This window comes from Leptinotarsa decemlineata, unplaced genomic scaffold (genome assembly GCF_025532065.1).
Source record: "Leptinotarsa decemlineata unplaced genomic scaffold, Ldec_3_MD MMD2_tig00000882_RagTag_RagTag, whole genome shotgun sequence".
NCBI lineage: Eukaryota > Metazoa > Arthropoda > Insecta > Coleoptera > Chrysomelidae > Leptinotarsa > Leptinotarsa decemlineata.
The window spans coordinates 10,301,859-10,329,813 of NW_027412556.1; the positions used below are offsets into that span (position 1 = coordinate 10,301,859).

At 32.0% G+C, this 27,955-nt stretch overlaps 2 protein-coding genes across 8 annotated transcripts; both read left to right on the forward strand.

Moving 5' to 3' along the window:
- Window positions 1-22: 22 nt before the first annotated feature.
- LOC111507247 (uncharacterized) lies at window positions 23-15,078 on the forward strand. Of its 4 annotated transcripts, none has more exons than XM_074174962.1 (8): window positions 24-255; window positions 2,762-3,451; window positions 5,556-5,726; window positions 5,820-6,284; window positions 6,393-6,767; window positions 9,021-9,431; window positions 12,232-13,185; window positions 14,487-15,078. In XM_074174962.1, exons 1-8 carry the CDS (start codon window positions 135-137, stop codon window positions 14,882-14,884), a joined length of 3,585 nt encoding a protein of 1,194 aa, XP_074031063.1. In that variant the 5' UTR covers window positions 24-134; the 3' UTR covers window positions 14,885-15,078. The 4 variants fall into 4 exon arrangements, with proteins under 4 accessions (XP_074031066.1, XP_074031063.1, XP_074031065.1 ...); XM_074174964.1 differs by lacking the exon at window positions 24-255 and adding an exon at window positions 261-380; XM_074174963.1 differs by lacking the exon at window positions 24-255 and adding an exon at window positions 1,005-1,091.
- Window positions 15,058-27,949, forward strand: LOC141482162 (uncharacterized). 4 transcript variants are annotated; one of them, XR_012465379.1, is made up of 5 exons: window positions 15,058-15,436; window positions 16,942-17,892; window positions 20,021-20,974; window positions 21,574-21,642; window positions 27,406-27,542. XR_012465379.1 is itself a non-coding variant. In XM_074174967.1 (4 exons), the coding sequence occupies exons 1-4, from the start codon at window positions 15,058-15,060 to the stop codon at window positions 27,678-27,680; spliced, it is 2,559 nt and encodes an 852-aa protein (XP_074031068.1). In that variant the 3' UTR covers window positions 27,681-27,949. The 4 variants fall into 4 exon arrangements, 3 of the variants coding, with proteins under 3 accessions (XP_074031068.1, XP_074031069.1, XP_074031070.1); XM_074174967.1 differs by lacking the exon at window positions 21,574-21,642 and having other exon boundaries at window positions 27,406-27,949; XM_074174968.1 differs by lacking the exon at window positions 27,406-27,542 and having other exon boundaries at window positions 21,459-21,946.
- Window positions 27,950-27,955: the final 6 nt, after the last annotated feature.

The following is a 27,955-nucleotide window of genomic DNA, read 5'->3' on the forward strand; positions in this document are numbered from 1 at the left end:
TTCCAGTCCATTCCATGTAGAACGTCACTGTCACTTGTCACTGTTTCCAATAATATTGTATGGTCACGGTGTAAAGTTGTGGTAGAGTATTAAAATAATTGTCTGGAAACTAGTAGAAATTGAAAGAATTCATAATGGAATTCGGTGTCGATGGTGCAGAAAAAAAAATTGACAAATATGACTTCAACAGTGCTTTCCAAACATTCATACAAAAACGTAATAAACCACACTTGGTTGACATCAGTCTAATATCAGGTAATTTGGAGCATTTGAAATTTTCTGAATAATTTTATATAAACCTTCATTAAGCAAAACAAATTTGATGTAAAACATCTCAAACTCACCTGAGACGAAGTATTTCTACAAAAATGTTGTATTTAGTAAGTGCTACAAACCTATTCCTCAACTTCTGGTGACATGATATAGTAAAGATTTATATATGAAGCAGTTTCGAATTATAATATCTACTTTAATCATGTGTCTCTTAACTGTTGAATAAACTATTAGGAATGTCCTACTACTAATAAATGAATAGTCAATATATGTTTAATCAAAACCTAATCCTAATCATTAGATCAAAGAATAGTAGAATTTAATGAGATTGTTTAAGTACTGTACTTATAAAGTTAACCAACATTTAGTTCAAGAGCATAGTTTGAGTAGAAAACTACCACGCCCCAAGTTTATTTAGGTTGAATTCGTACACCAGTCTTGAATTGTGAGTCGCAAGTTGTAATAAATCATGACTCTAGTTGCATCACTCAGTTTCAGCGGTATCAATTACTCATGAGTTATGTCTCACGAAAAACAAGCGATAATGCCATCTCAGATGATGGCATTATCAGTCGATGATCACCCCAAAGCATTTCTGTCAAGCTTTCAGTGGTGCTTACCACCAACTGAAATATATTAACAATATGTATTTTAAATCACAAACTGATCTACTTACTAACGTAAGATTGAAAGAAACAAAAGTATCTCTACAAAACATAAAACATTTCTTTTTTTATGGAAGTGACTGACAGTGACAATAATTTTAAGAAGAAAAGCTTTGATTAGAAGTGATTTTTTTCTTTTCGACATTTGAGAATGTAAGTATAAATTTAACTGAGATTATTTAAATCAGTTCTTATTCAGGGAATCTTAATGTATACCATCTCCAGAAAAACTCTTTTCAATTGGTTTGATTCTTTACAAAGGACAGTGGAATTGTTGTAATCCATTGTATGCTCATTATCATTAACATGTTCTGATAATGCACATCTGTTTATATTCTCCCTGCAATCACTTTTATGAGACTTTTTAGAGATATTTCAAAATTCAGATTTCAGTTTTATACTTGATGATGGGATCAAACCTGAAACCGGTCTTATAAATAAAATTTTCCAGTGGTATTTAGACAGAAATGATTTTATTCATTTCATTTAAGTGATATGATTTGTTACATTTTGTAAACTACATTAGATTTTTCTTCATTGGAGTTTTCACTCTGCTGTACAATTGAAAAATGGTTAAAATATTTTTTTGCATATTATAGTGTCATTGTTTTTGAAAACATTTACTAATTGGAAAATGAGATTCTGAATTTTTGGTAATGATATGAAAATGATTACTGAGAACTATTCTGATCATTCATAATTTCATTTCAATTTAGAGACACCAGTAGACAGATGGTTCAGCCTATTGGGCATCGTCAGTACCATGCAGCGATCCAAGATGAATATTTCATAAAAATCACTGTGTAAACAAATAGAATTGGCCACATGTCTTGCGGCCTGAATTTCAAATTTCTTAATTGTCGTTATGATCTATATCCACTTTTGAATCACTGGGTCTACTTACAGTGGACATTATACAGCCTACTGCAGAAATCCCTACACTGGCACATGGAACGAATACAATGATTTCACCAAAATCACCTGTGAGTGGAGATGCATACATCCTTTTTTATGAAAAGGAGGCATCAAGTTTGCACCTTTAAGCGTTTTGAAATCTTATTTTTGATCTGTATTTTAATGTTAAGTCGTTTGTAATAAGAACTGTCTTGATATTAAATTTCTTACTTAATAAACAACTGAATGGCACCAACATGTACAAACTTGCCACTCACAATTTAACATCACTGAAAAATGGTATCGTTATATATTTCTTTGGGAATTTATCACTAATGATTTAAAATATAATTTTGTTTCGTTTCTGTATGTTCAGTTTCTGTTGATTTTGTTGTAAGTATGACTCTTTAAACAGGAAATTCATATTTGTGGAAGTATTGTCGTCAATAAAAATTATTGAATCGTTTTTCAATGTGCCTACACTAGAAAATGTCGCTTTTTGAATAGTTGCCTGAATACGAATTCAATGTTTTGATTAGAGGGATTATCTCTGAAATACAACACTCCATGTTACTTGAGGGTTTTCTTGTTTCCTCAAAAAGTTTCAAAAGTGTAATAACCTTCTGAACTAAACCGCACCAGTGGAATGTGGAATCTAAAAATTTGTGTTTGTGACAAATACTGACTATAGCAATTGTTCATACTATAAAATCCCTAGAAAGAGACACTATTTCACAAGTGAGTTTCAATGAATGAAAAATAGGTAGTTGTTCCTAGAAATAAACGGTCAATAGGCCTATATATGAGTATATCTGTCGATCCCTAAAATAAGTAATAAATGTCAGCGTGTCAGCGCCTGTTTAGGACTATGATAAATATTTTTTAAGAGTTGAATTCAATTTATTGAATAAAGTTCTTAACTTTTCCAGGTTATGAATTACCACGGACTATACCAACCAAAAAAGAATGTAGTAATAATTGTGTTGACGAACATAATCATGTAAACCACCTACAGTCTGACTCAAGAGAAAAACCGTTCCAGTGTAGCATGTGCCCAAAATGGTACAAAAGTCAAGATTCTTTGAATAGACATTATATTATTCATACTCGGAAAAAGCCATACAACTGTGGAATCTGTTCTAAATCATTCGCTTACAAGAGTCATTTCATTGAACACAATATGATTCATACAGGTGAAAAGAATTTTGTTTGTAAAGTTTGCTTCAGATCTTTCTATCTGTTGAAAAGGTTGAGATGTCATGAGAAAGTTCATTCAGATGAAAAAAGTCATGAAACAGTTCATTTGAAAGACAGCCAATTCCAACAGATGGAATTTCATACACAAGAACAATCATTTTCCAAGGATTTGTCTACAAGTTCATGTAAAGTAACACAAATTGAAAGTTCGGATGGGGATAATTGTAATATTATTGAAGAAAATATCAAGGCTGGCTTGAATACTCAGGAAAAAAATGTCAAGGATGACTTGAATAGTCAAGAAGATATGAAGAATGAGTTCAATATTTATCAAGAAAGTATAAAAATCGAGTTCACTAGTGATGATGTTAAAGATGAAGATATTACATTAGATGTTAAACCTCCTCTTGAGCTTATTCCAGGTAGTTTATCTATATAATTGTTGAAACCAATCAAGTATTAGAGTTCAGTTATGAACCCAACAAGTACAATCCTTAATATAAACTATTGTAATTACTTTAAAATAAATAAACCTATTTATTTTTTATCAGACACATACACCACAAACTATCAATAAAATACCAACTGGAACATAAAAAAAGAAAAAAATTTAAAAAGACAAAAATAAGCTTTAAGACATTCAACACTAATGAATAATTAAATTAAAAAACAAAAACGTTACTATGTCAAGTACATTACAGAATTGTAACAAAGTCCCAAATGTTACATCAATGTGCAAACAAACCCTAGAGTCAAGTTATTACTTCATATTAAATAAAGGTATGCAGTTTCATTTGTCAAGTAGTACATTAAGTTCAAATAAAAAAAAAACACGTGCGAATACTAGAATAAGTTATGATTATTAAAAGAAATAATGAACGACTATTCAGAAGTTTAATGAACAATCTCTTGATGAAGTCGTCTAATTGCCATTTTTTTTTATTTTAAATATGACAAATGAAAAAGATCAAGTTCTGAAAAGTATGTATTGAAATTTTTTTGAAGCCTATAACTTATTGCCATAGTTAGTCTTGTGGAATCGCAACCCAAATGAAAAAATGCGATTGCTTCTTAAGGATCTTGAGTTAACAGAAAGGCAAAGGTCATCTAAAATAGCTGAACAATTATAGTGGAAGTTTATTATTTTATGAAGGAATAGAACTATTGCAAGTTTACGTCTGTCCTCAAGTGATAATAAATCTAATACAGACAGCCTCATTTGCGAGGTAAATCCAAAGTAGGGTAGGCCAAGTTTCCAAATTATATATTTAGAGAAGAGATTTTGCACTTTTTCAAGTCTCTCTTTATGACAAGAATAAAGAGGACACCAAATTACACTATTATATTCCAAAATACTCCGAACCAGTGATGAGTATAATGTCTTTATAGCATCATATGATTTTTTGATTTGATTTGATTTCTCTGAGTAGGGGCAACATTTCCTCCTACATCTGGTATATTATGTATAACTTTCTGTGGTGCATCAATGAAAAAATTATTAAAGGTGTTTGCCACAGTTACAGGTGAAGTGATCTCTTCATTTTCATTTTATTTGTAGAGAATGTGATAGTTTGAGTTTTATCTTTTTTCAGTTTCAAAAGGTTAGCATTGAACCATTTCTCACCCTGATATACCACAGTTTTCATTGTGGCGAGCAAGTTCTCACAGTTTTGGTTAGTACACAGAAGAGTTGTATCATCGGCATAGATTACGCATTTATATGGTAATAAGTGGAAGAAGAAGTCATTTATATAAATGATGAACAACAGAGGTCCCAAAAAGAGTCATGTGGTACCCAAGATTCGATTGGCAAAAGATCCAAAGTTATATTTTCACCAAGATCAACGCATTGTTTACGACTGCCAGTTAATGATAACAGCTTTTCGCCAGGCAGAGTTTGGCTCAAGGTTTGGTAAAAATTTTTGAATACGAACTTTTGTGCGTCCATTTCCTTGTGGTAGTCGCTAGTTTTCTTGGACTATATAAGTTATTACGAGCCTCCGTCCTTTGCCAGCTGGCGCTTTCAAATCTGTTGAGAGGCCTTCAATAAAAGGTTGTTGACAACTTTTTATTTCTAAATCTTGCCATACCTTTGAGACAGTATGGCCTTGATTCAGCTATGTCTCAATTAAATAATAAATGTTTCTACCTTCAAGACGATACTCTGAATGGTTAAATGAATTTAATGGATTCCACAAATTAGGGTTGCAGAGTGAATTAAGTTTAAGGAGTTTGTAAGCAGCAAGTTTTTGAACAATTTCTTGCTTTTTCAATACATGCTCTATGCCTAACAAGGATCTACAGGAACTTACTTTCAATTCAGTAGATTTTATTATATTTTTTTCAATTTACACTTCTTACTGACTTGTTTTGTCATCATGTTTGATGATTTTACTAATGACAAGTATTGAATGGGTTGTAAAAAAAAAGTATGTCACAACCTGTATAAGGTTGAGAAAAATTTAGAATGGCACCAAAGTTGAAAAAAAAAACAGTTTATAAATAGCAGGGTTTTTATTTTTCCAGGTGATTCACAGCTGATTACGGAAATAGAAAATGAAACAATTACTTGGGAAACCTACCAAGAAATTACAAATACCGGTGATACTTATGATAAAACTAATGGTGTACAAGATTTGCAAACTAAACAAGAAGTCGATATTGGACTGGATATAAAACCTTTCAAGCTTATCCCAGGTAAAATAATTATTCATTTAATTCATATGACTTTTTAACAATTTTTGGGGAATCAAGGCCAGTTTATTGAAGCAAACTAATTTTCTTTTCCAGGTTATGAAGACGAAATAATATCCAAGGATAAAGAGATGGAAATCGCTACTATTGATATTTTTAATGAAAGAAAGCATTTGACAGGAGAATGCAGTAAAAACTTTGCATCAAACCAGATCAATGTGCGTACGCAAGAAAATCCGTTAATAGAAAGTTCGGAAGAAATGCCATTATGGTGTAAAATCTATTCAGATTCTTTCAGAACTGAGAAAGATTCGAAAGCTCACCAGAAAACTTCTCATACACAAAATGAATTATTTTCCAGAGATTTGTCAACCTCTATTAATCACTTTGAAACGGTACTAATTGAAAGTTTCAGTAAGGATTATTCCAATATTCATGATTCGAATATTGATGAAGATGTCAGGGATGAGTCGAATATTTATGAAGAGCACAAGAAAATCGACTCCACTATCAAAAATGAAGCAGATGAAAATATTACCCCCGATGTAAAACCTCTTGCAGGTAGTATATTTATAGTATATTCCAGTTTTAATGAAGACAACCCAGACTTTCGAGTGTTAAAAAATATTTTGTAAATGTTTGTAGTAATGGAATTCTCATTTTTTACAGATTTTGAAATACAGCAAATAGATGAAATATTACATGAGCAAAAAACCCAAAAAATTACATCTACCAATAATTGTGATGATATCAATCATTTAAAAGGAGAATGCAGTAAAAATCTTGATGCAAATCGAAATAACTATGTACAAGATCTGCAATCAGAGGAAAAACATTTTCGTTCCAAGGATCTGTCAACAAACCACAGTGAAACGGTAATGATCGTGAGTTCAATTGAGAATGAGCTGAATACTAATGGAAATGATGTCAAAGATGACTTGACTATTTGTAAAGACGATATAAAAGTTGAATTCTTTGACAGAGACTCAGGAGATGAGAATCTTATACAAGATGTAATAAATCCACATCTTGAGCTTATTCCAGGTAGTCCTTTAATTTATTTAATAAATAACCCAAGTATTTTCATTTGGGATTCCACTATAATGAAACGGATTTACTCCTATAAGGGTAATGCTTCAACTTCTTGATTGGGGCTCCTAGATTATAATCAACTTCTGTCAAGATTAATAACAGAATGAATTTCATTGTGTTGTCACCAATGTCATTCTATTGAAAACATTTTCACCACACCAGAACAAAAATACTCTCTTGGCATGCTTTTCGCTAACCAAGTTTACATCATCAGGAAATGACAGTTTAAGTGATCAGACGATTGTAACTTGGCTTTCAATAGATTCATTCAAGTGAGAGGTTCTAATTGTACCTATCAACCTATATGAAATTAATTTTCAGTATTTTGAAATATCTCAATCATTATTACTTTTTATTTTAGTGATAATGGTCAGATTTGCACTAACATGATAAAATTAACTACACTTCTTTTGCAAAATCCTGTATTCCGTCAGCATGCTATTTTCTGTAACACTATCACCATGTTTTGTTGATTTCATGTCCACTTCTTGCCAATTTTTTTTTTATTTTGCCAGAGGTTCCAGATTCTAAATATCAAAATGAAAATGGTATTGAATTTTACGATGATATGCAAAATAATTTGAGAAAATTTAACAAACAAATATTTCGAATTATTTTAAAAAGTTATTTGTTGCTTCAAAATGTATATACCTTCTGATCTGCCGGTTTATGTATACAATGTTGATAATTAAATCGTTTTGTTAGTATGAGGGTTGCCTTTTATGTTTCAGGATTTGGCAACCCTAGTGTTGCAATCTGGCAACTGACAGCTCTATTGTAAAGTTGGACATTTTTGAGCTTATACGTACTCAGAACGTTTTGACATACGCGCGCTGTTTGTTTTGTTTAGAGTAACTTAAAAAAATCGTCTCAGCCCAAAAATGGAATTAAATCGCGAACATTTTCGTTCGATTATTTTTTACAACTTTCGATGTGGATTAAACTCAGCAACAGTGCATGGATGAACTTAATTCAATTTTTGTCGATGAAGCTCCATCAAGGACCAGTGTTTATCGATGGTATGGTGAATTCAGTTGTGGTCGTAGTTCACTCCAAGACGAATTTCGTCCATTGATGCTGTGCGCGAATTGATATTGCAAGATTGTCATGTGACCTATCGTGAGATTGAGACAACTTTAGGCATTAGTGGGACCAGCATATGTTCAATATTGCATAAACATTTGACTGTCAAAAAAATTTGTTCGTGTTGGATCCCACAAAATTTGTCAATCGCTCAAAAAAAGGCTCGTGTCGATTGGTCGAAGGAAATGCTCAAAAAATACGATCGTGGTGCTTCGAAACACGTCTATGACATCGTGACAGGTGATTAATCGTGGATTTACGCGTATGATCCCGAAAGTAAACAGCAGTCGACTGTATGGGTGTTTCAAGATGAGCCAAATCCAACAAAAGTTGTTCGCGCACAAAGCACTTCCAGTTGTCTTCCAACAAATCAAGAAAACCAACCGCCGAAGACGGATCACTCTTCACCACGACACATCGGCTCAAACAACTGCATGTTTGAGCACTCAAAACATAGATTTGATGAGTCATCCGTCGTATAGTCCTGACTTGGCACCGAATGACTTCTTTTTATTCCCGCACGTAAAAAACAAACTGAGAGGTCAACGTTTTTCGTCACCTAAAGAAGCGGTTGCTGCATTCAGAATGCATGTTTTGGAGATACCTCAATCAGAGTGGCAAAAGTGCTTCGACAATTGGTTCAAACGCATGCAAAAGTGTATAGATGTTCATGGGGAATATTTTGAAAAACAATTATTAATCTATGATTAATATTTGTTTTTGTTCTCTAATGCCGAAATATAAAAGGCAACCCTCGTACTAGACTACCGAAGTATATTAAATCATTCTTTTTTTTTTGTTTCGTTTTCAATTTTTTTTCTTTATTTCGTTTTTAATTTTTTTTTCTTTGTTTTTACTTGATTAAATTTTTGAATTTTTTCCCCATACTATACATATTTCTTGAGAAAATACATCGTTATTATCATCATTATTATTATTATTATTATTATTATTATTAAAGAACTCTACTAAAAACTTTGAGTGATTTACAAACTATAAATTCGAGATTTCTCAATCTCTGAAGGTATAAAGATGAATGTGTTTAATTTCTTCTATTTGAAACTAAGTTTTTGAAATATTCATTTTTTGGGAGAGTTTGATAAAGAGTTCTTGCCATTTCAGGCTTTAATTCACAGCAGATTACTGAAATAGACGAAACTGTATCCGAGGACAAAAACAAAAAGGTACATACAGAAGAAATGGCATTTAGCGAAATTTCAGAAGGAATACCATTTAATTCTAAAATGTATTCAGATACTTTCAATACTGGGAAGAAACTAAAAACATGTGAGAATAATATTCATACACAAGAAAACCAGTTTTTCAAGGATTTGTCAACAAATCATTTTGAAGCTGTACTGAACAAAACTTCAGATGAGGATGAATATAATTTTGTAGATGTCAAGAATGACTTGAATGTTGAAGATGACTTTGATATTCATGAAGAAAATATAAAAGTCGACTTCACTAGCAGAGATGCAAGAGACGAGGATATTACACTAGATATAAAACCTTCTCCTGTCACTATTAGAGGTAACATATTTAAACCAACTTTGTTTCGTTTTTGAATTCTCATTTAAAAGAGCTAAATTCAATCTATCGCTTTTGGTACTTTGACCATAAACATGAAAACAATTTACAGATTTATTCCAGGTATCATATTTAGTCTGCTTCATTGATAATAAAATAAAATTTGTGCATTTCATTAATTCTGACTTCCATTGTCTAATATGATATAAATTGATTTGAACTCCCTGAAAGAATCTGTAAAAAATTAAAAATAGCTGAAAAATAACAATTTTTGGATCTGATGTTGAGAACCATCTGCATTCAGCCAAGATGTTCAGGGTGTCATCTATTCTGGGAAGAGGTTTACTTGTGACATCATGAAGCCTCCTGTAGTCTACCTAGAATCTCGTCGATCCCTTTTTATTAGCCACCAACACCACAGGTGACGACCAGGGGCTGCTTGAGTCTTTTATTACTCCTTCCTCCTGGTAGAATTGTTGAAGGTGCTCGCTACCATACCTGGCCTCCAGAGCTGATACAGTTGCTTCATTCATTCATTGTTTATTCACTGGAATATTTTGCAGAATTTCGGAGGCCTTTGCTTCTAGGACTGTTGCTTTCTCCCCCATTTTTCCACTCATCATTTTCTGCAGCGGACTCAAATTGTTTGCGATAAATTGACCATGTAGATTCGCCATCGAAGGTTGGATGTTTTAATAAAAATACTACTAGAAGAGAGAGGTGTTTCCACAGCGATCCTCTTCGCCTCCGGTAATACTTTCTGAAGTTCTTGGAAAACTTCTTTGAGTTTTCTGCTCCTCCCGCCAAGTTTCTCTTCGATTACATTCTCAAATTCATCCTTTGTTCCTTCAAATTTTTCCAAATGAATTCCTTCACCTCCCCTTTACTCACTCGAAAATATTATAATTCTCCAAGTAAATTAAGATACATTTGATTGTCTCTTGTTTCTTCTGAACATTTACCAGCAAGTCTTTTGTCTTTTTCCTATTTTTCCTGATTATTTAATAGTAATTTATTTGTCGTAATTGTTATTCCTCCCTACCTCGTTCGTCTTTCTCTCTAAGGCAATCATCTTACTCTCTTTTTCATTCCCCATCAGGCCCGCTTGCAAAGCCTCGAACATTTTCTTAAACTCGTCCATCCCATCGTAATCGACACTCCTTGTTTTCACCATAAAACAGAAAATTTTCGGTCAATTATCCCACTTCTGACACCAAATGTCAGAATACCTGAGGATTCGACAATAATTGTCTACACTGTACAGTTAGACTAAACTTCAATTCATTACTATGCTGCCAATATAACATAAAAACTTCAACTGAATTTTAGACTAATAATAATCAAATGTATATCGGCCTATGAGATCACTTCGTACCACCCTTTCAAGTAGACTAGCCCATCTATATGCCTGTTGGTATTGCCTATATATCACAATGGAAGTCTTCGGAAACCGAAAGGAATATTCTCGAAGTGACTTGAGCAAGACCTTGCCCGAGTTACAATCGACTGACGAAGACCAGCGGCGGTCGACGTTATTTTTTTTTCAGGGGATACTTTACAACAATATTAGGCATTTTATATCATACCATGATTAGTCAAAACATAAAAATATGATTTTCCGAAAATATACGAAAAAGTACAAAAAAAAGCATAAATTACATAAAATAAGAAGAATAAATTTGTTCAAAAATATCTTGAATTTCATGAAATAACGACTTTCTATATTACTGGAGTTTTTTCCCAACACCAAATCGTTATTTTTAACACCTCGACACGTGTTTCGATCACCAAGTGATCATCTTCAAAGAGGAAGATGAAGATAAAAATGAGTTTTGATGATGATCACTTGGTGATCTAAACACGTGTCGAGGTGTTAAAAATAACGATTTGGTGTTGGGAAAAAACTCCAGTAATATTCATTACTACACCAAAGGTTCCAAACAGTGCATCATAAAAACGACTTTCTAATTTAATCAAATCAAAGCGGAGCTTGAAGCATCAATATGAAACAGATTATTTTGCCTGATTTCATGAGTATGGACTTCTGGATTATTTATTAATTTAAGATTAGATTTTATTTTTTGTTGATAACCAATTAAGCAATTGCGAGCCTCTTCATTGAGAAATATTCCTCCACAGAAAATGATTTTGTTACTGATGTATGTGGATTCAAAAAATTTTTGTTACTTCTCGTTAGTGTATCTGTGTATCTTCTACTATCTAAATAAATTTTTGATCCCTAATAATACTCAATAATAATATTCAAATGAATAATTTTTTCAAGCAAAAACCGTAACACTACTTTCAAATGCAAATTGTGAAACATATGCCTTGGGAAAGATCTAGAAGAAAGAAGCACTCGATGACATATCAATGCTTTTTCAATAATGTTCAAGTTACCTAAAAAATTCTTCAAATTTTATTAATTTTTTTTAAGATACTACTGAAAGCAAAATATTGAAGTTTTTGACTGCATTTAAAATGGGAAAGTCTGAATATCATTTTGTTGTAAAAGATTACTGAATAATTAAAAAAAAAGAAAAATCCAAATATTTGTGTATGTCAATTCTTTTTAGGGCTGTGAAAAGTTGAGTGTGACTTGAATGTCGTTTTAAATCTTGAAATATATTTCTGGAGCGCCAATTGTCAAGCCTACTTTTTATAGTTTCAGGTGCTGAATTGCAGTAGGTTACGAAAATAAAATTATATCTGAGACAAAGACATTGCTTCTATTGATATCAACCATTCCAAAGAAGAACATAGTAAAAATAATTTATTATATTGGTTTTCTTACCTTTTTCAGGTATTGAATTGCAGCAGGTGGTAGAAGTAGATATTGCAACAGTACCCAAAGAAATAGAAGCAGTAGTTACAACTACCAACATTTCTAATGATGCCAACTATTTAAAAAAAGAAAGAAGTGAAAATTTGGTGGCTGAAAATAATTGTGTACAACTTGAAAAAACTGACGAAGTGATAAAACAGTTTCGTTGTAGAAAATGTTCGAAAAATTTCAAAAGTAAAGAATTAGTGCAAAAGCATGAAAAGATTCATTCAGAAATAAAACCATTTCACTGCAAAATTTGTTCCAAATCATTCCGTACCAACAGTCAGTTGGTAATTCACAAGAGGGTTCATACAGAGGAAAGACCTTTTGTTTGTAAAATCTGCTCTCACTCTTTCAAACTGATGAGAAATCTGAGAAGACACAAATGGATTCATTCAGCAGAAAAACCATTTGTTTGTAAATTCTGCTCAAAATCATTTGCTGATAAGAGTTATTTGAAAGATCATGAAAGGATTCATACAGAAAAACGATTTTCTTGCCAATTTTGCTCCAAAATTTTCCATCTATGGAAAACTTTCAAAGTACATGTGAAGACTCACTTAGAAAAAGGAAAACATTCATATTGTTGCGAAATATGCAACAAATCTTTTTTTTCAAAGGAAAGTTTGAAATCTCACCAGAAACATTTTCATAGAAGTAAAAAACTATTTTCCACGGATCTGTCAACAAATCAATATAAACCAATATCAATTGAGAATTCGGATGAAAAATATTCTAGTATTCATGAAGTGGTTATCGAGGATGACTTGAATATTCATGAAAAAGATGTCAAGGATGATTTGAATGTTCAAGAAGTTATCAAGGATGACCTGAAAATTCATGAAGAGAATATAAAGGTGGAATTCATCAGCAAAGATGCAGGAGATGAGAGTGTTACACTAGATGTGAAATCTTCTAATCATTTACCAGGTAAAATATATATATCAACCAAAAAATTTATTAATTAACACTTATCTTTTTTTTAATTACTCACACTCTTTTGTGATCAAAAATTGACGAAATAGTGTTTCAATTTATGCCTTTTCGACATTTAGAATCAACAAGAATCATTTTTATTTTGTTATATCACTGTCAAGAGTCATCAAAAAACAGGTACTCGCCTTGCATGATGAATTTGAAAATAAAAGTTTTTGATGAATCACTAATAAGTTTTTCAATCATTGAGAACCTTTTTATTACACTGATGCTATACAAAATATGACATCAAACTTGAATAAATAGAACATTGAACTATGATCTAACTCAACAGTCAATTAAAAAATTTAGCAGTGAAAATTTCATAGAAAAATTGTAAATTATTGTCTAACTAATGTATTGTCAGTAATCGTTGCTTTATGATTTGATGTGAATATAGCATTATCAATTTCTGAATTCGTAAAATTTATTTTTTTCAGTTCTGTAATGCGGGGAATGCAAATAAATGAAAAGTCAATATCTTTTCAAAAATGTTTACAGATATATTCTACCAAATTAACTAAAAAATTGTTCAAATTTTATTGACTTCATTTTTTTCTTATTAAGATTCTACTGAAAGCAAAATTAAAGTTTTTGGCTACATTTAAAACGGGGAATTCTGAATATCATTTTATTGTAAACGATTACTGATAAAGTTTTAAAAACGGAAAATCCTAACATTTGTGTATGTCAATTCTTTTTAGGACTGTGAAAAGTTGTGTATGACGTGAATGTCGTTTTAAATTTTCAAATATATTTCTGGAATGTCAATTGTCAAGTCTACTGTGATATATCGGCTTTCTTACATTTTCAAGTGCTGAATTGCGGCAGGTTACGAAAATAGAAAATGAAATTATAGCTGACAAAAACAACAATGTTTCTATTGATATCAACCATTCGAAAGAAGAACTTAGGGAATATAATTGTGTGCAAGATCAGCAGGTTGACAAGAGAGAAAAACAGTTCATATCGGGTAAATTAATTTTCTCTGCAGAATCTGTTCTAAATCATGCCGTACCAATGAAAGTTTGGTAGTTCATGAGAGGGTGCATACAGGAATAAAACCTTTTGTTTGTAAAATCTGCTTGTGCTAATAATGATACGAATACCTCTTTGAAACCACCAATCAGAGTCTCTTGAGTGTCCCGAGTGTTTGTCAAATATTGATTAAAGCTACAGAAAATAGAAATAGACTATTCCAGTTATGAAATATTTCTGTCAAAACTATTTTATTATATTGTTCCTACCTTTTTCAGGTATTGAATTGCAGAAAGTGGCAGAAGTGAATATTGCAACACTATCCAAAGAAATAGAAGCAGAAGTTACGTCTACCAACATTTGTAATGATACCAACTATTTAAAAAAAATATATAGTGAAAATTTGGTTGCTGAAAATGATTGTGTACAACCTGGGAAGACTGACGAAAGAGGAAAACCGTTTCACTGTAGAATATGTTCGAAAAATTTTACAAGGAAAGATTCATTGCGAAGGCATGAAAAGATTCATTCAGGAACAAAACCATTTCACTGCAAAATTTGTTCCGTATCATTCCGTACCAACAGTCAGTTGGTAATTCACAAGAGGGTTCATACCGGGAAAGACCCTTTGTTTGTAAAATCTGCTCTCGCTCTTTCAAACAACAAGTACATTTGAGAACTCATCAACGGGTTCATTCAGGAGAAAAACTATTTGTTTGTAAATTCTGCTCAAAATCATTTGCTGATAAGGGTTATTTGAAAGATCATGAAAGGATTCATACAGAAAAACGATTTTCTTGTCAATTTTGCTCCAAAATTTTCCATCTATCGAAAACTTTCAAAGTACATATGAAGACTCACTTAGAAAAAGGCAAAAAATCATATTGTTGCGAGATATGCACCAAATCATTTTATTCCAAGAAAGGTTTGAGAACTCATCAGAAAAATATTCATACAGGTAAAAAAGTATTTTCCATGGATCTGTCTACAAATCAATATAAACCAATATTAATTGAGAATTCGGATGAAAAATATTTTAATATTCATGAAGTGGTTATCGAGGATGACTTGAATATTCATGAAAAAGACGTCAAGGATGATTTGAATGTTCAAGAAGTTATCAAGGATAACCTGAAAATTCATGAAGAGAATATAAAAGTGGAATTCATTAGCAAGGATGTAGGAGATGAGAATGTTACACTGGATGTGAAAACTAATTATTCACCAGGTAAAATATATATTTGAACCAAAAAATTCATCAAGTCTCGTCCTTTTTTTTATCAAAATTCATGAAAATTTTTTGTCACAATGTACATATCATTTTCAGAGTTCGGCATTCAGAATTAACAAAAATATTTTTTTTTGTTATATCACTGTCTTGAGTCATCAAAAAACAGGTAGTCCCCCAAGCATTATGGATTTAAGCATAAAACTTTTTGATAAACCACTAATTTTTCAATTATTCAATTATTGAAAACCTATTTATTACATTGATGCTAGGAATATTGAACAATGATATAACTCAATAGTCAATAAGTCGTTGCTTTGTGCTTCAATGTGGATATAGCATTATCAATTTTTGGATGTTTAAAACTTATATTTTTGAGTTCTGTAATAAAAACGTTGAAGGCAAATAAATGAAAAGCCGATGATATCAATGCCTTTCCATAAAATGTTTACTAACATTTCCTTCATGAAAACAGTGTACTTCTGATTTGTTTTATCTAAATGAATCATTATTCTCCAGTCAAAATTTTTTCATCAGCACAGCTACTCAATCTGCGAATCCAGACAGGGAGTTTAAACCAGTCTTAAACCTGTCAATATTTCGGAAAGTTTAAAAAGTCATGGAGTAATGGATTTGGAAAAGAAATTATTTCAGTGTAAAATATGCTCAAAAGTGTAGAATTTGCTCGAAATCTTTCAATAGTTGGAGCCACCTAGAAGAACATCAAAACGTTAATTCAGAAGACAGATTTGAGTGTGAAATCTGCTCAGCGTCTTACAAACTAGGGAAAACATTTATAGCTCACAAGAAGTCTGCCTATTCAGGAGAAAAGCCTTATAATTGTAAAATTTGCACACTGCCTATTCAGTAGAAAAGCCTTATAATTGTAAAATTTGCACAAAATCTTTCAAACAGAAGGAACATTTAACAGGATACTTGATGATCCATTCAGGGAAAGACCATTTCGTTGCCAAGATCTGTTCAAAAATCGTTTTATCGGGGAATTAGTTTGGAAAACCATGAAATGGTTCATACAGATAAGAAACCTTATTCATGTAATGTTTGCCCAAAATCATTCATTCAGTCACAAGAGACCGTGGAAAACTCATCAAAGTTCTCATCATTTCTTCCTTATTAATATTCTACTGTAAGCAAAATTGAAGTTATTGACTGCATTCAAAATGGGAAAGTCTATATATAATTTTGTTGTAAAGGATTACTGAATAACTTGAAAAAAAATCCTAATATTTGTGTATGTCAATTCTTTTTAGAGCTGTGAAAGTTGAGTGTTACATGAATTTCTTTTTAAATCTTGAAATATATTTATGGAGTGCCAATTGTCAAGCCTATTATTTATATTTTCAGGCATTGAATTGCAGTAGGTTTCGAAAATAAAAAATAAAAATATATCTGATAATAAAGACATTGCTTCTATTGATATCAACCATTCAAATGAAGAACATAATGAAAATAATTTATTATATTGGTTTTCTTACCTTTTTTAGGTATTAAATTGCAGCAGGTGGCAGAAGTAGATATAGAAACAGTATCCAAAGAAATAGAAGCAGTAGTTACGACTACCAACATTTCTAATGATGGCAACTATTTAAAAAAAGAAAGCAGTAAAAATTTGGTTGCTGAAAATGATTGTGTACAACTTGAAAAAACTGACCAAGGGATAAAACAGTTTCATTGTAGGATATGTTCGAAAAATTTCAAAAGTAAAGAATTAGTGCAAAAGCATGAAAAGATTCATTCAGGAATAAAACCATTTCACTGCAAAATTTGTTCCAAATCATTCCGTACCAACAGTCAGTTGGTAATTCACAAGAGGGTTCATACAGAGGAAAGACCTTTTGTTTGTAAAATCTGCTCTCACTCTTTCAAACTGATGAGAAATCTGAGAAGACACAAATTGATTCATTCAGGAGAAAAACCATTTGTTTGTAAATTCTGCTCAAAATCATTTGCTGATAAGAGTTATTTGAAAGATCATGAAAGGATTCATACAGAAAAACGATTTTCTTGCCAATTTTGCTCCAAAACTTTTCATCTATCGAAAAGTTTCAAAATACATGTGAAGAATCACTTAGAAAAAGGAAAAAATTCATATTGTTGCAAGATATGCACCAAATCTTTTTTTTCGGTGGAGAATTTGAAAACTCACCAGAAATATTTTCATAGAGGTAAAAAACTATCTTCCATGGATCTGTCAACAAATCAATATAAACCAATATCAATTGAGAATTCGGATGAAAAATATTTTAATATTAATGAAGTGGTTATCGAGGATGACTTGAATATTTATGAAAAAGACGTCAAGGATGATTTGAATGTTCAAGAAGTTATCAAGGATAACCTGAAAATTCATGAAGAGAATATAAAAGTGGAATTCATTAGCAAAGATGTAGGAGATGAGAATGTTACACTGGATGTGAAAACTAATTATTCACCAGGTAAAATATATATTTGAAACAAAAAATTCATCAAGTCCCGTCCTTTTTTTTATCAAAATTCATGAAAATTTTTTGTCACAATGTACATATCATTTTCAGAGTTCGGCATTCAGAATTAACAAAAATATTTTTTTTTGTTATATCAGTGTCTTGAGTCATCAAAAAACAGGTCACCCAGCATTATGGATTTAAGCATAAAACTTTTTGATAAACCACTAATAAATTTTTCAATTATTGAAAACCTTTTTATTACATTGATGCTAGGAATATTGAACAATGATCTAACTCGTTGTTTGAAGGTGATTGACAATGTTTCATGATGAATTTCACTAGTTCGGACTTCCATTGTCTAATGTACAGGGCTATTCGAATTCGTTTCTGTACATGGGGATCTCGTAAACGATAACAGATAGAGTGTCGGTTAAATTGTGGCAAAGTTGCATATTTTAGAGACCTATTCAGTGATGTAAAAAATCGTATATAGCTCTATTGGTTCTGGAGATATTCAGAAAAAACAAAAAAAACCCCAATCATTTTTTTGTCTATATCTTCTTTATTTGCAGACATATTGAAAATCTGTCCACATTTTGCTATTGTCACTTGATGTGGGCTATCAGAATATGTCCATGAATCTTTTATAAAGAGTGTCATCTGACTTGGGCCACCCCATCTTTGAATTTTGAAATACGGACCTGTACTTTTTGTTGTAGTTTTTGGATCGTAGACGTTCACTTCATATTGAGAAATTAAATTAAATTTTATATTTCGGGATGTTTGGGTAATATTTGATTAGAATTGTGTGAATTATTCCCTTTTGAATTACGGACCTGGAAATTGGTTGGCTGAGTTGAATAAAAACACCATAGCAACTTTCACGTCTCCCTATGTACCGTAGAGTTTTCCGAGGGTTTTTTTTTTTCATTTTTAGGTACCTATTCAAATTTTTTCGTATTTCCATTGCTCTGAGCGTTTTCTACAATGAACTTTGAATAAGAAAACCTTTTATGAATATCTGAAACATATCTACAACAAAAATATATGTGTTTTGATAGGCAGAAAAAGAAATGATAGCAATAATAACATCCAAAACCAATACTATAATTGTAATGAAGTAATTTATATACTCACACAAAAAAATTAATGGCCCAATAAATGTTCGAATTGGAGTCCTTCCATTTCGAGACAAATACTGGGCCAATATAATGGCCTGTAAGATCAACAAATCTTACTATTCTGGACTATTTTCTATGGGGGACATTGAAAAATAGGATTTACGCTAGCACAGAGATAGAAAATGTGGAAGACTAGAGATTGAGGATTTTGAATGATTTCGCAACAATGCAGCAAATAAGTGTGTTAAGGGCAATAAATAATTTGAAAAACCAAGTTCAAAAATGTCTCGAAATGGAAGGACTCCAATTCCAACATTTACTGCGCCATTAATTTCTTTGTGTATATAAATTACTTCATTTCAATATTCATTACAATTATAGTGTTCGTTTCAGATGTTATTATTGCTATCATTTCTCTTTCTGCTTACCAAAACACATATAATATATTTTTTATGTAGATATGTTTCAGATAATCATAAAAGGTTTACCTATTCATAGTTCATTGTAAAAAACGCTCATAGCAATAAAGAAATTTGAATAGGTACCTAAAAATGAAAAAAAAACTCTCTAAAATCATTCATGTAAATGTATTTGAGTATTCTATTTGTTTTATCTGCATTGTTGTGACTTTATATTAAAAAACCAAACATTATTACTTTCAAATGCAAATTGTGAAACATGTGACATGGGGAAGATCTAGAAGAAATAAGCAGTCGATATATCAATGCTTTTTCAATAATGTCCAAAAAATCCCAATATTTGTATATGTCACTTCTTTTTAGAGCTGTGAAATTTGAGTGTGATATGAATTTCTTTTTAAATCTTGAAATATATTTCTGAAGCGCCAATTGTCAAGCCTACTTTTTATATTTTCAGGTGTTGAATTGCAGTAGGTTACAAAAATAGGAAATAAAATTATATCTGAGAATAAAGACATTGCTTCTAATGATATCAACCATTTAAATGAAGAACATAATGAAAATAATTTATTATTTTGGTTTTCTTACCTTTTTCAGGTATTGAATTGCAGCAGGTGGCAGAAGTAGATATTGCAACAGTATCCAAAGAAATAGAAGCAGTAGTTACAACTACCAACATTTCTAATGATGCCAACTATTTAAAAAAAGAAAGCAGTGAAAATTTGGTAGCTGAAAATAATTGTGTACAACTTGAAAAAAATGACGAAGGGATAAAACAGTTTCGTTGTAGAATATGTTCGAAAAATTTCAAAAGTAAAGAATTAGTGCAAAAGCATGAAAAGATTCATTCAGGAATAAAACCATTTCACTGCAAAATTTGTTCCAAATCATTCCGTACCAAAAGTTTTTTGGTGAAACACAAGACGGTTCATACAGAGGAAAGACCTTTTCTTTGTAAAATCTGCTTCCGCTCTTTCAAATTGGGAGACTCTCTAAAAAAACATGAAATTATTCATTCAGGAAAAAAACCATATGTTTGTAAATTTTGCTCAAAATCATTTGCTGGTAAGAGTTATTTGAAAGATCATGAAAGGATTCATACAGAAAAACGATTTTCTTGCCAATTTTGCTCCAAAATTTTCCATCTATCGAAAACTTTCAAAGTACATATGAAGACTCACTTAGAAAAAGGAAAAAATTCATATTGTTGTGAGATATGCACCAAATCTTTTTTTTCGGAGGAAAATTTGAAAACTCACCAGAAATATTTTCATAGAGGTAAAAAACTATTTTCCATGGATCTGTCTACAAATCAATGTAAACCAATATCAATTGAAAATTCGGATGAAAAATATTCTAGTATTCATGAAGTGGTTATCGAGGATGACTTGAATATTCATGAAAAAGATGTCAAGGATGATTCGAATGTTCAAGAAGTTATCAAGGATGACCTGAAAATTCATGAAGAGAATATAAAAGTGGAATTCATTAGCAAAGATGTAGGAGATGAGAGTGTTACACTAGATGTGAAATCTTCAAATCATTTACCAGGTAAAATATATATTTGAACCAAAAAATTGATCAATTAACTCTCATCTTTTTTTGAAATTACTCACACTCTTTTGTGATCAAGAATTGACAAAACAGTTTTTCAATTTATGCCTTTTCAACATTTAGAATCAACAAGAATAATTTTTATTGTGTTATATCACTGTCAAGAGTCATCGAAAATCAGGTACTCACCCTGCATGATGAATTTGATAAATCACTAATAGGTTTTTTCAATCATTAAAAACCTTTTTATTATTCCACAGATATTCTATATCTGATCATACTGCACAGAAAATTAGTTTTTCAATAAATAAACATAGAATACAGAAACATAAATATAGAAGAATATTCTCGATAGAGAATCAAAATATGTTTATTGAAAAAATTAGAGATCAAAATTGGTCGGAAATATATCATATAAACCAAAGAGATGTAAATAAACAATGAAATGCTTTCATGAATTTATTTCTCAATATTTTTCAAGAATATACCTTCCAAAAAAACTAGTTAAGGAAAAAAAGAAAAAACTATTATGAGATGAGAGATTAGGAAATAAAAGAGTACACAAACAGACTTGATAAACTGCTTACTATTTCAAGGCATCATGAAACCCTGAAAAGTGTCTTTAATGAAACAAAAATGGAATATCATGAAATTTTGAAAAGAAAGTGAGTATTACCAAGGAAAAATCAGAAATTCTGATAATAAAATGAAGTGCATGTGGAGCATATATAAAGAGATAGTAGGCAGAAATAACGCTACAGATTCAATATTTGAAGGAAATCCAACACAAACACCCAATCAGTACAATGAATTTCTGTTGAATGTCATTCCGGAAATACTTGGAAAAATAGATAAGACCCAATTTTCATGTAATATTTGAAATAATTCACAATCAATGTTTCTTCTACCAGTCACTGAAGAAGAAATTAAGAATCTGGGACTGAAAAAAAACAAACACACGTGTGGAGATGACGAAATACCAGTAAGTCTGATGAAAATATGTATAGATAATATTTCGAAAATAATTTGCTATATAATGCATAACTCATTCAAATATGGAATGTTTCTTCAACAATTAAAATTAGCTCTCATAACACCAATATACAAAAAAAGAGATTATGAATTGTTTGAAAATTATAGGCCTATAAGTGTCTTGCCATCGTTTTCTATACTTTTTGAAATGGCGATGTGTGATAGATTAATTAACTTCGTGAAACATTGTAGTCTCTTAAACCCAACTCAACACCGATATATTAAACGAAGATCAATTGACACAGCAATCATATAGTTTACTGAAAAAATTATCGAGTCATTTGAAAATAACTAAATACTTCTTGAAATATTCTTAGACCTTTCTAACGCATATGACTGTCTTAATCACACATATTTATTGGGAAAACTTGAAAAATATGGAATTAGAGGAACTGTATTGAAATTGTTTCTAGTCATATTTATCAAATCGTCAACAAAGAAAGTTATAAAAAATGAACAGATATTTAAGTCTGAGATCAGGGAAAATACTATAGGCATTCCACAGGGAAGTGTAACAGGTCCTATTCTATTTGTAATTTTCATGAACGACATCTTAGATATTTTAAATAACTAGGGGACTACTATCACTAATTATGCCGATGAAACAAATTTACTGGTTCCTAGCTGAAGCTATTGAAATTCAATTACTAAATCATCCCATTTAGTCGAAAAAATATAGCACTGGTTTTCAACAAAGAATTGAGTCACCAACAACTGTTCATTTAGCAAATAATCAAAAGAAAGCAGAAACCTCAATAAAATTTTTAGGTATACACATCAATGAGCATCTTCACTGGCATACCCACATTATAAATTTAGGAAAAAAATTGAATCAAATCTGCCACATTGTAAAGATTATTAGTACTCATCTTAACAAAAAATCATATAAGCAGCAAATTTTGAATTCAGAAAAGGGTGATAAGAACTATGTTCAAATTGAAGTACCGCCAATCTTGTCGGGGCAAATTCAAAGATAATTATATAATGACAATATAAGCGTTGTACTTTTATGAATGTGAAATGTATTTATTCAAACATAAAGATAAGTTCTTGGAAGCAGAATCAAATCATACTTTCATATGCAAATATATGTTTCCTGTGAATATAGAATTATCAATTTCTGGATTCGTAAAAGTTATCTTTTTCAGTTCTGTAATGAAAACGGGGAATGCAAATAAATGAAAAGTCGATGATATCAATACCTTTTCAAAAATGTTTACTGATGTAATAAGTAATATGTGTGATTGATGACTTGTTTATTTTATGGTAATTCATGATCACTTTAATGAAATGAATAAAAACACGTTTGTCTAATTATCACTAATTAACTAGCGGTAATTAGACAAAATTTTTATTAATTTCATTAAAATACTGAATAAGTTTTAAAAAAGAAAAATCCTAATAGTTGTGTATGTCAGTTTTTTTTTGGGTTGTGAAAAGTTGAGTGTGACTAAAATGTCGTTTTAAATCTTCAAATATATTTCTGGAGTGTCAATTGTCAAGTCTTCTGTAATACATCAGGTTTCTTATATTTTTAGATGTTGAATTACAGCAGGTTACGAAAATAGAAAATAAAATTATGTCTGACAAAAGAGTGTTGCTATTGAAAAATTGTTGAAGGCTTTCGCGGCCGAGATTTTCAGTGTTACTATCTTCATTCGGATTTAAAGGCTGTCGTAGTTTGGGACTGCATCCTAACGTTTCGCCAGCACGAGTGGCTGGCTTCTTCAGAGGTTTATTCATCCTGATGATTCGCTGATGACTGGTGGTTTCTAGTTCGTAGGTTGTATTTATGTTGACTCAGGTAGTCTGCATCTCGTGTTGATGCGTTGTTATTGGCCGAAGTGTTATTACCTGTTAATGACGTACATTGCATTGCGCTGTTGCCACTTTAGCATCTTTTAGTATGAATTAAGCGTTACTGCTTCCTCTTTTCTATTGTAGTTTTCCGTATGTTTATGGATTTTCATGGCCTCCCGTACAAGCCGACTGTGGTATCCATGATCGTAGGCAAGTAGTTTCACATCTTCAAACAGTATCGTGTGATCTCCTTCACTAAGCGCTACTACCGATTTGTCTATTTGACCTAAACTACAGTTTCTCCGATGTTCGTTCAGCCTTGTCCCATGGATCTCTTGGTGGTACCGATATAAACTTTCCCGCAGGTGCATGGTATACGTTATACCCCCGCAGTTGATAGTGGATCTCTTTTGTCTTTCGCAGATCTAAGGCTTCGTTGTATTTTCCTGGTAGACTTTAACACTGTTTTTATTTTATGCTTCCCGAACGTTTTAACACTGACTCCAATATATTTCTCCGTATTACGCATTCAAAACAATGACGAATACTGAGAACTTAAACTAAATAAGAATTACATACAATACAGTCGAGGAATTTCCCGTAAAATGGGATTCACCTACGAACTAAAAAATTCGACTACTGGAAGCAGAGGTCCCGCAAGGAGCAGTCCTTTCGCCACACCTCTTCTCCGTATACACAGCGGACGTGCCCAAACCAGAGAAAAACTTTAACAAGTTAGCGCTCTACGCAGACGACACGGCCCTGCTGGCGAGATCTACGAGCCAAGCGCGTGTCACAAGATATTTGCAGCAACATGCAGACAGATTAGAGGAGTGGGCCCACCTGTAGAAGATAAGTATAAATCCTGACAAGAGTCGGGCGATACTGTTCTCTCGCAGGCTTGTACAACCGGAAGGCAACGTTACCTTGAACAGACAAGAGATTCCGTGAATATACCTGGGGGTCATTTTAGACAGGAAATTAAAATTTGAGTCTCACGTACGGCAGAGAATCGGAATGGTTGGACACGCCAGACAACGCCTGGCACCTATTATAGGACGCAGAAGAAACATGGGATTGAAAGTAAAGTTGCTGATGATCAAAACCGTTCTCATGCCCATAATACTGTATTATGCCTGCACTGCCTGGGGCCAGTGCGCACAGACATAGAGAAAGAAGATACTATCGTTTTTGAACGCGAGCTTAAGGGCCGCCACAAACGCACCATATTATATCCCAAACAGATATATATATATATATATATATATATATATATATATATATATATATATATATATATATATATATATATATATATATATATGCAGAGTCCTAGACCTGAACACGCAATATGTGGACGTGTATATGAGAGAAGACGCAGAAAGCGTGTTCGATAGAATCAGATCGCACAACAACCCAGCGCTACGCGATCTACTTGATGCGTTGAATATGGATGACCCCAGATTCCGAAAAAGGGACAAACATCCAAGGCCGACAAAACAAAATCAGGCGACTCAGATAAGCATAAACTAATCATATAAACTCTCTTTCAGGTAGGTTCAACGTAGAGCAATTCGACCGCGATTCACATTTCCTTAGATTCACTGAGGAATGCTCGACCCTAGCAACAATAGCCGCTGGTTAGTTTTTGGGGGCCCCCATGCAAAAATTCAGTTAGGAATAGTCACGATAAAACAATTACCCGATCAGAAAGAATAGCACCTAAAGGCTGACTTTCGACCAAAAGAGGTCAGATGTCAATCTTACTGAAATTCCCATCAGTAAGTTGAGGATCGCTCGGAGAGCGGAAGTGGATGGAGTGGAGTATTAAGTTTTCCTCGCAAAATTTATTTTGTGGGGCGAAGTTTTTACTTCAGGGCACTCAACCCGGGAGGGGGCATGGGGGGAAACTAGAAACCACCAGTCATCGGTGAATCATCAAGATGAATAAACCTCTTGGGAATACAGTTACTCGTACTTGCAAAAAGTTAGAATGCAGTTCCAAATTACGACGGCCTTCAAACCCGAATGAAGATAGTAACACTGAATGTTTCTATTGATATTACATCTGAGAAGGCACGAATTGATTCATTCAGGAGAAAAACCGTTCGTTTGTGAATTCTGTTCGAAATCATTTGTTGATAAGGGATTTTTGAAAGATCATGAGAGGATTCATACCAAAAAGACATCTTAGTGTAAATTTTGTCCTAAATCTTTCTATCTGTTAAAAAGTTTGAAGGCTCATAAGAAGACTCATTCAGAAGAAACGTCATTTCATTGTAAAATCTGCTCAAATTATTTCAAAACCAAGAAAACTTTGAAAGCACACCAGAAAAATATTCATACAGGTAAAAAACTAGTTTCCAAGAAATTGTCATTAAATCAATGTGAACCAACGTTAATTGAAAGTTCAGATGAAATAGACGTCAAGGATGATTCGAATGTTCAAGAAGTTATTAAGGATGACTTGAAAATTCATGAAGATAATATAAAAGTGGAATTCATTAGCAAAGATGTAGAAGATGAGAAAGTTACACTGGATGTGAAATCTAATTATTCACAAGGAAAAATATATATTTAAACCAAAAAATTTATCAAGTCTTATCGTTTTTTGAAAGTACTCACACACTTTTGTGATCAAAAATTGATGAAACATGTTTTCAATGTAGATATCATTTTCATAGTTCACATTCAGAATTAACAAAAATAATTTTTATTTTGTTATATCACTGTCCGAGTCATCAAAAAACAGGCACCCTGCATTACAAATTTCAGAATAAAACTTTTTGAAAAAACACTAATACGAAATATGACAACAAACTTTAATGAAGTAGGAATATTGAACAATGACCTAACTCAACAGTTGATTCAAAAATTTAGCAGTGTAAATTTTATAGAAAAAAGTTCAAATGATTGAAATCAATAACTGATGCATTGTCAATCAATAAGTCGTTGCTTTGTGCTTTAATGTGAATATGGCTTTATCAATTTCTGGATGTCTAAAACTTATCTTTTTCAGTTCTGTAATGGAAACGGGGAATGCAAATAAATGAAAAGTCGGTAATATCAATGCTTTTTCAAAAGTTTTTTCTGTCTTCTTGAAATCCGTGTACTCCTAAAGAAAGTCTCTCTGAAAAAAAAAGTTGAAAAATTGTCTTATCATGAAGTGTTATATTTGAATATATATGAAAGAAGTATGCAAAAAAAGTTAAGAAATTTCTTAGGTCCTACATATAGGGAGAGTTCAATCTTCCTCTTGAAGATGATCACTTGGTTATTGAAACACGTGTCGAGGTGTTAAAAATAACGGTTTGGTGTTAGGATAGAACTCCAGGAATATTCTTTCTTATATAGTCTACTCAAGTTCAGAAGGAACAGATGTACTGAGTAAACTGAAAGTTACTACAACAATAAAATTGGTTTTCTCTAAACAAGAAAAACTTCGAATTACCCAGGAATCTGTATTTTCATTATTAAATCAAAATAAAGTATACGAACTTTGGAAATTATTATTATTGAGGCAGAAGTATCAACATTACTCACGTCCCTATTGGGTACAAAAAATTGATCATGTTAATGTTTTTTGTCTTTTACAGAATCACATTTGAAGCTCGTAACAGAAGATAGAGAGATGAAACCTGCCTTTTTGAATGAAAAGAAAAAATCACATCAGTGTAAGATATGCATGAAAACTTTCAAGAACCGTCACCACTTGATTGAACATCAGGCCGTTCATTCAGAAGAAAAACCTTTCCAGTGTATAATCTGCTCAACTTCTTATAAATTTGAAAAGGCTTTGAGAGCTCACCAAAGGAAACATCATTCAGAAAAAAGGCATGATATTTGCTCAATATCTCATGAAAGATCGTGACAATTTGGTGAAACAAGCATGGAGAAGAGTTCTGGTGGGTGGACTGTACAAACAAAAAATGAGAATCAGTAGCACCAAACCAAATAGCCAATCCACTCGTTTTGTGAGTTGCAATCAAACTGTCTATTTGTGAATGTTTCAAGAGAACTATGACATCCTGTATATAGTACGTTATTGTGACACTCTGTACTTAGTACTTTTTTATATATCATCTACATACCGATGAGCAGTATGTCTATGTGAGCGACAGAATAAAAATCGGAGAATAAGCAGTT